The sequence below is a fragment of the Protobothrops mucrosquamatus genome, unplaced genomic scaffold (genome assembly GCF_001527695.2).
Source record: "Protobothrops mucrosquamatus isolate PMUCROS unplaced genomic scaffold, P.Mucros_1.0 scaffold_305, whole genome shotgun sequence".
In the NCBI taxonomy this organism is placed as follows: domain Eukaryota; kingdom Metazoa; phylum Chordata; class Lepidosauria; order Squamata; family Viperidae; genus Protobothrops; species Protobothrops mucrosquamatus.
In genome coordinates this window covers 151,829-167,168 of record NW_015386381.1, presented here as the reverse complement: position 1 = coordinate 167,168, position 15,340 = coordinate 151,829, and the positions used below count along the sequence as shown (strand labels likewise).

The 15,340-nt window shown below is 45.3% G+C and overlaps 1 protein-coding gene across 1 annotated transcript in view; it reads left to right on the top strand.

The window, feature by feature from the left end:
* The window catches only part of TMEM135 (transmembrane protein 135), a 176,611-nt gene that overhangs the window by 17,888 nt on the left and 143,383 nt on the right, over positions 1-15,340 (top strand). Inside the window, exons 2-3 of the mRNA XM_015832112.1 lie at positions 288-415; positions 1,908-2,000. Coding sequence (XP_015687598.1) covers positions 288-415; positions 1,908-2,000 — 221 coding nt within the window. The remainder of the gene's footprint in view (positions 1-287; positions 416-1,907; positions 2,001-15,340) is intronic.

The following is a 15,340-nucleotide window of genomic DNA, read 5'->3' as shown; positions in this document are numbered from 1 at the left end:
TGTTTCTGATTCATTGACCTCAATTTTGGAAAATTGTTGGAAAACTGGATTTGCTTTCTTGCTGAGGCAGTATTAAAAAAAAAAGGTGTGAGGGACTATGTCTCAGGTATGTAATGTCCTCTAATGGGGCAAGTTAACAGAACGAACATTAATCGGGGACAGGTTTTATCTCAATGTCATTTACAGTTTTATTTATGTGGGGTTTTCTCATTTGTAAATAGGATTTGAAAGGGTGAACACTTAACATTTAAATAAATAGTTTGAACTGGTGCACGGATTTCTTTCAGATCGCTGCAATTCTCCGGAAACGAAAATGTGATTATTATTTGAACAAGCTGCTTCCTGAAATTCTGCAATCAACATCCTTCCTTACAGCAAATGGGAGTCTTTACATTCTGTTTTTCTGCGTTTTAAGGTGATTTGATTATACATTTTTTGACCAAATCAAGAAGGAGGATGAAATATCCTGGTTTCATCTTCCATCACACCCAGGCCTTTACTACTCGCCGACTGCCCCCATGCAAAGGATTCTAACAGTTTTCTTATTTTTACACAATATTCGTTACATTTTTATTTACGGTTCTCTATATCCATTGTTCGCTGTTTGGGAAATGTCATCCCGAAGAGGGGGCACATCAATTTTAATAAATAACAAATCCGTTGAACGCTAATGTAAATGCTTGGTTGGCTTTAAAGCTTTCTCCTGTGTTAGCAAACATGACTTACCCTTATACAGATGCACGCGGTCCTTTGTATTAAAGCAAACCTTTGAAATATAAGGCAGTAAAATTGAAGTTCCTCCTGGAGGTGTTAGAACTATGAATGTTATGAGGTTCTTTGAAGTGTTGTTAAGAGCACTCCTGATGATGGGCCAGAGAGGAGGAAGAAAGCGTACTTAGTACTTTCCACGACAACCTCCCACATTTGTTTCCTAACCTAATCCTCTGCAGACCGTTTTGGGAGACACAAAGCAACTGCCAGGCAAAGGAGGAATCTGAAAATCACTGTCCCCTTTCTTGCTTCAGTACAGGGATGGCGAACCTTTTAGAGACCCGAGTGCCCAAACTGCAACTCAAAACTCACTTATTTATCGCCGGGTGCCAGCTGGGCGTGGCCCACTGGCTGGGCGTGGCTGTGGCCAAGGTGGGCGTGGTCACCTTGATGTTGCTCATGGGGAGGGATGCCTGTGGGGGGACGGGCAGGGCTGGGGGAGATCCAGGGGGTCTCTGGCAGGTGGGGCGGTGGGCAGGAGACTTGTCCTGCGGGGTGAGGCGAGGCAAGGCGAGGCAGGGCGGGGGTGCCATTGTCGCAGGGCAAGGGGCCGGGGCGGCTGCCTGACACTATCGGTCCCCGCACACAGAGGCCAGCGACCCCATGGGGGGTTGACAGTATCCATCAGTAGCCACAGCCTGCCGGCCCCTCGACCGGCGCACTCTGGGGCTCCGCAGCCTGCCGCCAGCAGTTCAGAGAAGCCGCCTCTGAGCTGGATGGACGGCCGACAGTTGAGGAGGCGATGCAGTGGGTCGTGCCCGGGAAAAGGAGAGCATGCGAGGCCAGGAGGGATGGGATGGGGGGGAGGGAAACTAGCCGTGCTGGGATGCATCCGGCCACGTGGGACCTCGGCGAGTTAGCAGGCAGCTGGTTGAAGAGGGACGGTTGCCATCTCTGGGGCATGGTGCGCATGCCCACAGAGAGGGCTCTGAGTGCCGCCTCTGGCATGCGTGCCATAGGTTCGCCACCACTGCTTTAGTAGGAGCATCTGCTGAGTATAGTTCTGCTAACGGGAACCCTTGATCCAAAGTATTTTCAGCCTGCGAATCCCATTTATTTATTTATTATTTAAGAAAATATGACCTTCTTTTCCTGGCCACATTGAATGTAACTAATTCTACCTTTCATTGTTTTAGGCGAATACTGGGAAAATTCTATTTTTGGAGTCCTGGTTTCGGTGCTGCTTTACCGGCATCCTATATAGCCATTCTTATTGAAAGGAAGAGCAGGTATGTGTTTTTACATCCTTTACAAACAGTGGTAGTGACAGATTTTATCTTCCTGGGCTCCAAGATCACCGCAGATGGGGACTGCAGCCAAGAAATTAAAAGATGCTTGCTCCTGGGGAGGAAAGCTATGGCAAATCTAGACAGCATGCTAAAAAGCAGAGACATCACCCTGCCAACAAGAGTGCGTATAGTCAAGGCCATGGTTTTCCCAGTTGCAATGTATGGCTGTGAAAGTTGGACCATAAGAAAGGCTGAGCGCCAAAGAATTGAGGCCTTTGAACTATGGTGCTGGAGAAGACTCCTGCGAGTCCCCTGGACTGCAAGGCATTCAAACCGGTCAGTCCTAGAGGAGATCAACCCCGACTGCTCTTTAGAAGGCCAGATCCTGAAGTTGAAACTCAAGTACTTTGGCCACCTAATGAAAAGGAAGGACTCACTGGAGAAGAGCCTAATGCTGGGAAAGATTGAGGGCAATAGAAGAAGGGGACGACAGAGAATGAGGTGGCTGGATGGAGTCACTGAAGCAGTAGGCGTGAGCTTAAGTGGACTCCAGAAGATGGTAGAGGACAGGAAGGCCTGGAGGAACGTTGTCACGATGGGTCGGACACGACTTTGCAACTAACAATAACAACAACAAACAAACAAACAATTGTTTATGTAATGATGTCTATTCAGTTGTGTCCAACTCAAGATGATTCTGTGGGCCAGGTCTCTCCATGACCTCCAGTCTTTTACTGCTGTTTATGGTGTCAGTTTTCATGATGTCCAGCCACTGTGTTCTTTGACGGCCTGGTTTCCTTTTATGTTTAGGTAATATACTGTATCTCCCACTGGGGTGTGATTCAACCACAGTAATCAATGAACAGATAAAACAGCACTTAAAATCATTCTAACTCATCACACTCAGTATATGCTGCAATATTTTTATGGTCCCCGTGAAAATGTTTATTTGATTGTAGGATTCTAAACCTATCAATTGTCTAACTTTGTAAAGAAGATTATTGGCTTCTGTTCTTGTTCCAGGTGGGGCTTACTCAAATCAATTTTACTTTAATTTACTCATATCAATTCTACAGTTAATAAGACATTGCTACAGGATCAGAGGCAGCATGATTGTGAATATCAGATACTAGGACATACTAAAAGGCAGTTACCATCATGTCCTGTGTGTGTGTAATGCTCTGAAGAATTTGATAAGAAATACAGTATTGAACCAGATAAACTTGCATCAAATGCTTTGTGGAATTTATATACTGGCCTTGTTTTGCTCTGGTTTGAGCCTCAGCTCTCATCTTTATTGGTTTCTGCTTGTACAATTTTTAATGGTTCTTTCCTAATGTTTCAAATTCTTTTACGTTGCACAAGGATACACTACACACAATAAATATATCAAGATGGTATTGCTGGAAATGATGTTAGAGAGATTACAGAACTGGGATTGGTCAATTAAGGTTTAAAGGTGTTAGCGGAAGGGGAGAATTTATGAAGATAGTCACATTCCTAGAGTGGGAAGGGATATACGATCAAAAGATCCTCCCTCTCACTCTTATCTGTCTGATTTAGATAATTCCCTGGAAGGTCTTCTTTGAGAACCGTGGCCTTTTAAAGGAGCACATTTCCAGGGCTATGCGACCATCACCTTCTCGCCTTTTTGATGTGTGATGCATCAGTGCTGCTCGGCTATACATTTCACCGGTCCAGAAATCACTGACACCGCCCTTCGTCTCTGTATCCTGTTGCTCCATTTGTTCTCACCACATAACTGAGGTTAACCACCCACCCTTCTCCAATCACCTGCTTCTCCTGAGGGCTCCTAAAGACATTTCTTTGGAATGAGGCCCTTTGCTTTTCCCCTCCTGCTAGGCTCATGTTGTTCTCATCTCTAGCCGCTCTTTACAGCCGAAGGCGTCACAAGAGAGGGCAAAAGGGATTAGCCGAGAACAGGTGCAGGATTCACGAAGGCCTGTGAGGTTCCTTGAAAGGAGATGGCCCTGGCAAGAAGCTTGGCATATAGAGATCGCCAAGAATTAATGAGGGGAAAAATGGGTGGGCTATCTTTCTCCCCCCTCCTCCTCTGTGGGTGTGATTTGTTCTTGCTCTGCAGGGTGTGTGTGTGTGTGTGTGTCGTCTTATCACTCAAAACACAGGTCTGCTAGCAGGAGGGGAGCTTACCAAACGTGCGGCATCTGTAAATTGTAGGCAATCAACCGCATCATCACCTGAGGACAAAGTAAACCCGAGTCCTTTTTTTTTCTTTCTTTCACCAAAAGCAACTGCAGGGACTTGTGTCGACGCCCAGTTCTCTTCCCTCCCTGCTCCCAGCCTATTTTGGAGGACAAGTCGGAGACAGGTTGCATCCCAAAACGACAATTGAGAAAAGAGTTTGAGCTACTATCTTGAGTTCTGGAAAATATGCTGTGATTGCTTGAGTTGGACCCTTCATTAAAATCCTTGCCGCAGATTCAGCACTGAGGAATAATAATAATAATAATAATGATGATGATGATGATGATAATAAAGTTGGTAGGGACCTTGGAGGTCATCTAGTCCAACCCCCTGCTCAGGCAGGAAACCCTATACCAGTGGTTCTCAACCTTTTTAATGCTGCGACCCCAACCGGTCGTAAGTCGAGGACTAAACCAGTCATAAGTCGAGGACTAAACCAGTCGTAAGTCGACTAAACCGGTTGTAAGTCGAGGACTACCCAACCGGTCGTAAGTCGAGGACTTTCCCTGCCCGGGAGCACCGCGCATGCGTGGTTCCGCCCCCTGCGCCGGCCGAGGCGTAGCTGGCAAGCAGCAGAGACGGAGCAGGCCGACCACCAGCTGGCCCAGCTCAAGGGAGGTAAGGCACCCGCCGGAAAAGGGGGGAAAAATGGCGGACAGCCTTGCTTGGCGACCCCCGTGAAATGGTCGATCGACCCCAAATGGGGTCCCGACCCACAGGTTGAGAACCACTGCCCTATACCATTTCGGACAAATGGCTGTCCAGTCTCTTTTTAAAAACCTCCAGTGCTGGAGCATTCACCGCTTCTGGAGGCAGGTGGTTCCACTGGTTAATTGTTCTAACTGTCAGGAAGTTTCTCCTTAGTTCTAGGTTGCTTCTCTCCTTGATCAGTTTCCATCCGTTGCTTCTTGTCCTGCCTTCAGGCGCTTTGGAAAATAGCTTGACTCCCTCTTCTTTGTGGCGGCCCCTGAGATATTGGAACATGGCTATCATATTCCCCCTCGTCCTTCTCTTCATTAAACTAGACATACCCAATTCCAGCAACCGTTCCTTGTATGTTTTAACCTCCAGTCCCCTAATCATCTTTGTTGCTCTTCTCTGTACTCTTTCTAGAGTCTCAACATCTTGTTTACATCGTGGTGACCAAAACTGGATGTAGTATTCCAAGTGTGGCCTTACCAAGGCATTGTAAAGTGGTATTAACACTTCATAATAGAATAATAGAATAACAAAGTTGGAAGGGACCTTGGAGGTCTTCTAGTCCAACCCCCTGCTCAAGGAGGGCTCAAGGTTGTCTGGCTCAAGACTGACTTAGCCTTCATTCCTTCCCAGGTTGGTAAAATGAGGATCCAGATTGTTGGGGACGATACTCTGACTCTGTAAACCGCTTAGGGAGCGGTTTACACTATGAGGCAGCATATAAGTCTTAAGTGCTGTTCTTACTGCCATTACTATCACGTGGCCATGGGATTCTGTGAACGTTGTAATTGCGAGCCACTCGGCAAGCACCTGGGTTGCAATCAGGTGATTGCAGGGATGGTGCGACAGCTGCAACTACTGCAACTATAAATCCCCTTGCTGAGAACTGTCCTGACTTTGAATGTTTGCTGAGCAAATGGTCCCCGAACAAGGACTCCCTGTATTTACGCAGTTGCTGAAAATAAATGATTTAAATATTTTAAATCATTCCCTAACAATGCAAGCACTAAAGGTTCTTTCTTATCTACCTTGATCTCTTTAAGTATAATGTATCTCCTCTACACAGAGTTCCATTGTTGTATAGTATAGGACGGCGCAGATTGGAACTGGATGCATTTTCCATGAACCAATGCTGGTAGAGCTTTCGTTTGACTCAGGGGTAGCCAACCTCGGCTGTTTTATGACTCGTGGACTTCAACTCCCAGAATTCCTGAGACAGCATGGCTCAGCTTGGAAACCTCTCCCTTTCCCCTCAGCATGGCTGGCTCAGGAATTCTGGGAGTTGAAGTCCACGAGTCATAAAAGATCCGAGGTTGCCTACCCCTGGTCTGACTGAAGAAGAAGCCGATTCAGAAGTTTTCCCTCAATTAGGTTGCAATGGTCCAGGCATTTATACAGATAGTCCTCGATTTACAACCACAATGAGCCCAAAATTTATGTTGCTAAGCGAGACAGCTGTTAAGTGAGCTTTACTCCTTTTTAATGACCTTCCTTCTCACAATTGTTAAGGAAGTTGTTAAGTTAGTAACACGGCTGTTAAATGAATCCGGCTTCCCCATTATCTTTGCTTGACAGAAGGTCGCAAAAGATGATCCCATGCTCCAGGACACTCCAGCCATCATAAATATGAGTCGGTTGCCAAGCATTTTAATTTTGATCACACGACCGTGGAGATGCTACAACATTTGTAGGTGTGAGAAAGGGTCACATGTCACTTTTTCCAGTGCTGTTGTAACCTTGAACGGTCCCTAAATGAACCGTTGTAAGTCAAGGACTACCTGTACTGCAGTTAGAAAGAAGGTGAATTTCCTACCTGCTAAATCGGGGTGGACAAGTTTGGCAACTTTATGACCTGTGGACTTTTAACTCCCGAAATTCCTGAGCCAACCTTGCTGGCTCAGGAATTCTGGGAGTTGAAGTCCACAGGTCATAAAATTGGCATAGTTGCCAGCCCTGCGATAAATGCTGATAACTTCTTGGTTTGAACACCTGCATGATCTGACTCCTTGTGTTCTGGCTGTGCCTCCCCTCATATCAGAAATATTAAAATTCTAAGCTTAGTTATCCCTTTTCTTTCTTTGGCCGTGAGCAGCTGAATGGTGATTACCTATCCAAGAGGATACTTGACATTCCAAGTGCGTAAACATCAAGTGCAAGCTTAATGCAGTGTAACAGAGCTTGGATTTGTATTATTTATAGTTGAGGTTGCCTTGCATTTTTTCCTCCGGTATCAACAGTTCTTGCAAGGAAGGCATCAAATCACACAGGTTCATCTGCAGGCGAATTTCTTCTAGATTGGGATCTAGTTTAGGACACATCACATACACCAGTGGTGGCGAACCTATGGCACGGGTGCCAGAAGCGGCACTCAGAGCCCTCTCTGTGGGCACATGCACTGTCGCCCCAGTCCTCGGCCTTCAGCTGGGTTTTATAAAACCTTTTCGTTTTAGGCCTCTGCTGCTGTGTGCAAAAAAAAAAAAAGGTTCAATCAGTCAATTTCAACTTCTCGCGGGAAAAAAAAATCTTGCAAAGTTGGAATTGATTGATTGAACTTTTTAGTCCCACCCAATCTGCCGTTACCACCGCAGCCATGCCCAGCCAATGGGCCACACCCCTCAATTGGCCACACCCAGCCAATGGGCCACACCCACTCGGCACCCGATGATGCATAAGTGGGTTTTGGGTTGCAGTTTGGGCACTCGGTCTCTAAAAGGTTTGCCATCGCTGACATGCACAATGACATCCCCTTCAATTATAGTTCAGCTGTTGCAGAGATTTTCAGATAATATTTCCTGTTCAAAGGGGAAAACTTTCAATTTTAACTCCCTTATTTCAGCTGTGGGTATCCGCTAAACGTATTTTATTAAAAGCACCAATCAGTTTTGAGAGTTAATCTTTGAAGGGTTAAATCACCCATTCTTTAAAAAAAAAAAAACTTTCAGTTTCCGCAAGATGAACTGTATTACCTGTTGAAATTAATTCCTGGAAAAAGATATCCCTCCTCTTTTCTTCTGCTTCAAATGATTGAATTCTTACTTAATATTATTGTGTGAGGTACAGTAGTAGATCAATAGGGCTTCTGTAAGTCAACGACTTAAGATGATGTCACTTCGTTGAGCATTATTGTTTCATCCCGTAAGTAGAATTTGTATGGTTTTCAGTATTTGTGCCAAGGACAATTTGAACTTTGCTATTTTGCACGTCTAAAACAGGAAAAAAAAAAACCTTGTGAAAAAAAAAACACCTAAGTTCTTAAGCAAAAAATAGAGCTTGGCAGCAAATTTTCATACTCTTTTTTTTTTTGAGAATATTAGGATCTTTTTAATGCTTTGCTGAAGAACATTACTTCACGTCCTTCTCTATTTTCCCAAAGTATTCTAGACTAAAAATGGCATGGGGCAGTGATGGCGAACCTTTTAGAGACCGAGTGCCCAAACTGCAACCCAAAACCCACTTATGTATCGCCGGGTGCCAGGTGGGCGTGGTCCACTGGGTGGGCGTGGCTGTGGTGGTCATGGCAGACTGGGTGGGTGTGGCCAAGGTGGACATGATCACCTCGATGTTGCCCATGGGGAGGGACGTCTATGGGGGCTAGGCAGGGTTGGGGGAGATCCAGGGGGTCTCTGGCAGGTGGGGCAGTGGGCAGGAGGCTCGTCCTGTGGGGTGAGGCAAGGCAAGGCGAGGCAGGGCGGGGGTGCCATTGTCACAGGGCAAGGTGAGGCAGGGGCCGGGGCGGCTGCTGCCTGACACCATCAGCCCCTGCACACACAGGCCAGTGAGCGCATGGGTGCTGGGATGCATCCAGCCACGTGGGACCTCGGCGAGTTAGCAGGCGGCTGATTGAAGAGGGACGGTTGCCATCTCCGGGACATGGTGCGCGTGCCCACAGAGAGGGCTCTGAGTGCCGCCTCTGGCACGCGTGCCATAGGTTTGCCACCACTGGCATAGGGTTTCTGTTTGAAATTTTCTTTGCAGCTGGAATTTTGTCCTGCCTTGGGGATGAAAACTGGTTGGGTTTGGTCCAATCACCAGGAGGCGGTGAGTTCTAGTCCCGCCTTAGGGATGAAAGCCGTCTGGGTGACGTTGAGCCATTTACCAGGTGACTGGGAGTTCTAGTCCTGTCTTGGTCACAAGAGCCAACTGTCTCTGCCTGCATTTATGAGATGCAGCTCTTGATGCTTTCTTTGCTTCCTCACTGTTTCTAGTTTGGGGTCAGGAAACAATTATGGGAAGGAATAAGGCTCTTTTCTGCCTTATGAATTCTGGTCGCTACCGCAGAGAAAGGTGAAAAAGTAGAGAAGCTTGTGGCAAAGTTTTCTCAATAGTATAAACATCCACTTGATTGATATCAGTTATAAAAATAGTCTTGAAGTATATTTTCCTCCAGGGCAATAGCCTTGGTTAGACCCGTAATTCTTGAATTGTTATCCCCTCCTGATTTTGGATCCCTTTATAGAAAAATAAGAGATACTATTGAGTGAATCCAGCTTAGCAGCCTCATGCATCTGTTTGTGAGCAAATTTTGATCAGTGGAAAGGTCCTGGGATTTTAGCCCTGGGTTTCCAAGAGTTCTAATGTTGACATATAAGTTTGAACTTTCTCCTCATGGGATATCAGTGACTGCACTACCTAAGGAGGGTGTTTTGGTAAGGCTCTGTAAATATCTTATCCCTCTGTCCATTCTATATGGAAGTTTGAACTCTTGCTTAATAAGCTCTTATCTACTCCTCTCATGAGCAGGAGTCTGTTTGTCTAATAGGAAAGCATCCAGGCACATTCCTGATTTTGTTACTGTGGCTATAATTTATTAACTATAAGGGATAGTCTTTCCAGTATACGGCCAGCTGTTTTGATCTAAGAATCCCATCATCCAGAATTCCCATCACCTCATTCAGAGGTTCATTATTGCAAGGGAACATGGTAGCCGGGCTCCATTAAATCTGGAAACACTGGATTGGGAAAGCCTGTTCTAGTCATTTTAATGGAACAATTTACCAGGAGAAGGGAGGATGGACTTCCTCTAAAATGTGGGTCATGCTGAGTTAGCTTAGCAATTAGGTAGGAGCAAAGATTCAAAATTGGGAAAGGAGTCCGGCAAGGCTGTATACCGCCGCCCTGCCTATTTAACTTATGTGCAGAGCACATCATGAGAAAGGCAGGGCTAGATGAATCAAAAGTTGGAATTAAGATTGCCGGGAGAAATATCAACAACCTAAGATATGCAGATGATACCACTCTAATGGCAGAAAGTGAAGAGGAACTAAAGAGCCTCTTGATGCGGGTGAAGAAGGAGAGTTCAAAAGTTGGCTTGCAACTCAACATTAAGAAAACCAAAATCATGGCATCCGGCCCTCTCAATTCCTGGCAAATAGATGGGGAAGAAATGGAGGTAGTGACAGATTTTATTTTATTTTCCTGGGTTCCAAGATCACCGCAGATGGGGACTGCAGAAGAAGAAATTAAAAGACGCTTGCTCCTGGGGAGGAAAGCTGTGGCAAATCTAGACAGCATACTAAAAAGCAGAGACATCACCCTGCCAACAAAAGTGCGTATAGTCAAGGCCATGGTTTTCCCAGTTGCAATGTATGGCTGTGAAAGTTGGACCATAAGAAAGGCTGAGCGCCAAAGAATTGAGGCCTTTGAACTATGGTGCTGGAGAAGACTCCCGCGAGTCCCCTAGACTGCAAGGCGATCAAACCGGTCAGTCCTAGAGGAGATCAACCCTGACTGCTCTTTAGAAGGCCAGATCCTGAAGTTGAAACTCAAGTCCTTTGGCCACCTAATGAAAAGGAAGGACTCACTGGAGAAGGGCCTAATGCTGGGAAAGATTGAAGGTAATAGAAGAAGGGGACGACAGAGAATGAGGTGGCTGGATGGAGTCACTGAAGCAGTAGGCGTGAGCTTAAATGGACTCCAGAAGATGGTAGAGGACAGGAAGGCCTGGAGGAACGTTGTCCATGGGGTCGCGATGGGTCGGACACGACTTCGCAATTAACAACAACAACAAAAGAATATTGGGTTTTAAAAACAATTGATCTCAGATAAAATATCTTTGCCTAAGGTGATGCGATATAGGACAAGGCCCTTACAAAGGACTTCTTGATAATTTTCATTGTATTGCCCTACTCTACTGAAACTTCAAAGAAAGACAGAACACACGAAAGACAACATAGAGTATACATACAATTCCGTATGTCCTTCTGCATATTTTGTAAAACAGCCAGGGGATTATCACTGTTGCAAAAGCTGTGAATTAATCAGTTATGAAATGTTAACATGTGTCCTTGCAGATAAAGAGCAAAGAGTAACATGAAAACAGTCACGTTGCACATTTTTGTTAAAGTAATCAAACTAGCTACCTGTCCTGTGTATATTTTCTGTCTATTTTTGTAGAAGTAAGTTTCAGAGTTGATCTGTAGGACTTATTCTTTACTCTGAGAACATTCTAGACTTAATCGTATTTAAAACACTTTTGGAAACTGTGCAGAGTGGAACGTACGCAGATCTGTAATGTGTGAGAACTCTGGGCCTGATGTACTTTCCACGTCCAGGCAGAAGCAAATTCAGACCATGCAGCCTGAGATTTTGTGGAGTAGGGTTGAGGCTTGCTTCACACAGTGACCCCAAGGAGTATTATTTGCAATAACGGGATAATCAGATAACTTCAATTTCTGTTAACTGAGAATTTAATGAATTCCATCTTGAGAAGTAACTTTGGTCGCCCTAGAGAACATGACTAGATTCCAGTAGTTCTGTGCTAAGTAGCCAGTAATTGGGGTTACTAGAATTGTTTTCCATTTCTGTGCTATTGAGACAGAATTTGGGGATCCAATAATTTGGGGAAGGGAATAGGCAGTGTTTTAGTCCATTTCTCCTACAACCCAGTTATGAAGATAATCAAGACAGCCTACTGAGTATGAAGTCTTCCTNGACGTCTATGGGGGCTAGGCAGGGTTGGGGGAGATCCAGGGGGTCTCTGGCAGGTGGGGCAGTGGGCAGGAGGCTCGTCCTGTGGGGTGAGGCAAGGCAAGGCGAGGCAGGGCGGGGGTGCCATTGTCACAGGGCAAGGTGAGGCAGGGGCCGGGGCGGCTGCTGCCTGACACCATCAGCCCCTGCACACACAGGCCAGCGAGCGCATGGGTGCTGGGATGCATCCAGCCACGTGGGACCTCGGCGAGTTAGCAGGCGGCTGATTGAAGAGGGACGGTTGCCATCTCCGGGACATGGTGCGCGTGCCCACAGAGAGGGCTCTGAGTGCCGCCTCTGGCACGCGTGCCATAGGTTTGCCACCACTGGCATAGGGTTTCTGTTTGAAATTTTCTTTGCAGCTGGAATTTTGTCCTGCCTTGGGGATGAAAACTGGTTGGGTTTGGTCCAATCACCAGGAGGCGGTGAGTTCTAGTCCCGCCTTAGGGATGAAAGCCGTCTGGGTGACTTTGGGCCAGTCAACAGGAGGCGGTGAGTTCTAGTCCCGCCTTAGGAATGAAAACTGTCTGGGTGACGTTGAGCCATTTACCAGGTGACTGGGAGTTCTAGTCCTGTCTTGGTCACAAGAGCCAACTGTCTCTGCCTGCATTTATGAGATGCAGCTCTTGATGCTTTCTTTGCTTCCTCACTGTTTCTAGTTTGGGGTCAGAAAACAATTATGGGAAGGAATAAGGCTCTTTTCTGCCTTATGAATTCTGGTCGCTACCGCAGAGAAAGGTGAAAAAGTAGAGAAGCTTGTGGCAAAGTTTTCTCAATAGTATAAACATCCACTTGATTGATATCAGTTATAAAAATAGTCTTGAAGTATATTTTCCTCCAGGGCAATAGCCTTGGTTAGACCCGTAATTCTTGAATTGTTATCCCCTCCTGATTTTGGATCCCTTTATAGAAAAATAAGAGATACTACTGAGTGAATCCAGCTTAGCATCTGTTTGTGAGCAAATTTTGATCAGTGGAAAGGTCCTGGGATTTTAAGCCCTGGGTTTCCAAGAGTTCTAATGTTGACATATAAGTTTGAACTTTCTCCTCATGGGATATCAGTGACTGCACTACCTAAGGAGGGTGTTTTGGTAAGGCTCTGTAAATATCTTATCCCTCTGTCCATTCTATATGGAAGTTTGAACTCTTGCTTAATAAGCTCTTATCTACTCCTCTCATGAGCAGGAGTCTGTTTGTCTAATAGGAAAGCATCCAGGCACATTCCTGATTTGGTTACTGTGGCTATAATTTATTAACTATAAAGGACAGTCTTTCCAGTATACAGCCAGCTGTTTTGATCTAAGAATCCCATCATCCAGAATTCCCATCACCTGATTCAGAGGTTCATTATTGCCAAGGAACATGGTAGCCGGGCTCCATTAAATCTGGAAATACTGGATTGGGAAAGCCTGTTCTAGAGAGTCATTTTAATGGAACAATTTACCAGGAGAAGGGAGGATGGACTTCCTCTAAAATGTGGGTCATGCTGAGTTAGCTTAGCAATTAGGTAGGAGCAAAGATTCAAAATTGGGAAAGGAGTCCGGCAAGGCTGTATACCGCCGCCCTGTCTATTTAACGTATGTGCAGAGCACATCATGAGAAAGGCAGGGCTAGATGAATCAAAAGTTGGAATTAAGATTGCCGGGAGAAATATCAACAACCTAAGATATGCAGATGATACCACTCTAATGGCAGAAAGTGAAGAGGAACTAAAGAGCCTCTTGATGCGGGTGAAGAAGGAGAGTGCAAAAGTTGGCTTGCAACTCAACATTAAGAAAACCAAAATCATGGCATCCGGCCCTCTCAATTCCTGGCAAATAGATGGGGAAGAAATGGAGGTAGTGACGGATTTTATTTTATCTTCCTGGGCTCCAAGATCACCGCAGATGGGGACTGCAGAAGAAGAAACTAAAAGACGCTTGCTCCTGGGGAGGAAAGCTGTGGCAAATCTAGACAGCATACTAAAAAGCAGAGACATCACCCTGCCAACAAGAGTGCATATAGTCAAGGCCATGGTTTTCCCAGTTGCAATGTATGGCTGTGAAAGTTGGACCATAAGAAAAGCTGAGTGCCAAAGAATGGAGGCCTTTGAACTATGGTGCTGGAGAAGACTCCCGTGAGTCCCTTGGACTGCAAGGCGATCAAACCGGTCAGTCCTAGAGGAGATCAACCCTGACTGCTCTTTAGAAGTCCAGATCCTGAAGTTGAAACTCAAGTACTTTGGCCACCTAATGAGAAGGAAGGACTCACTGGAGAAGAGCCTCATGCTGGGAAAGATTGAGGGAAAGAGAAGAAGGGGACGACAGAGAATGAGGTGGCTGGATGGAGTCACTGAAGCAGTAGGCATGAGCTTAAATGGACTCCAGAAGATGGTAGAGGACAGGAAGGCCTGGAGGAACATTGTCCATGGGGTCGCGATGGGTCGGACACGACTTCGCAATTAACAACAACAACAAAAGAATATTGGGTTTTAAAAACAATTGATCTCAGATAAAATATCTTTGCCTAAGGTGATGAGATATAGGACAAGGCCCTTCCTTACAAAGGATTTCTTGATAATTTTCATTGTATTGCCCTACTCTACTGAAACTTCAAAGGAGGACAGAACACACGAAAGACAACATAGAGTATACATACAATTCCGTATGTCCTTCTGCATATTTTGTAAAACAGCCAGGGATTATCACTGTTGCAAAAGCTGTGAATTAATCAGTTATGAAATGTTAACATGTGTCCTTGCAGATAAAGAGCAAAGAGTAACATGAAAACAGTCACGTTGCACATTTTTGTTAAAGTAATCAAACTAGCTACCTGTCCTATGCATATTTTCTGTATATTTTTGTAGAAGTAAGTTTCAGAGTTGATCTGTAGGACTTATTCTTTACTCTGAGAACATTCTAGACTTAATCGTATTTAAAACACTTTTGGAAACTGTGCAGAGTGGAACGTACGCAGATCTGTAATGTGTAAGAACTCTGGGCCTGATGTACTTTCCACGTCCAGGCAGAAGCAAATTCAGACCATGCAGCCTGAGATTTGGGGAGTAGGGTTGAGGCTTGCTTCACACAGTGACCCCAAGGAGTATTATTTGCAATAACGGGATAATCAGATAACTTCAGTTTCTGTTAACTGAGAATTTAATGAATTCCATCTTGAGAAGTAACTTTGGTCGCCCTAGAGAACATGACTAGATTCCAGTAGTTCTGTGCTAAGTAGCCAGTAATTGGGGTTACTAGAGTTGTTTTCCATTTCTGTGCTATTGAGACAGAATTTGGGGATCCAATAATTTGGGGAAGGGAATAGGCAGTGTTTTAGTCCATTTCTCCTACAACCCAGTTATGAAGATAATCAAGACAGCCTACTGAGTATGAAGTCTTCCTTCTTCTTCTTCTTCTTCTTCTTCTTCTTCTTCTTCTTCTTCTTCTTCTTCTTCTTCTTCTTCTTCTTCT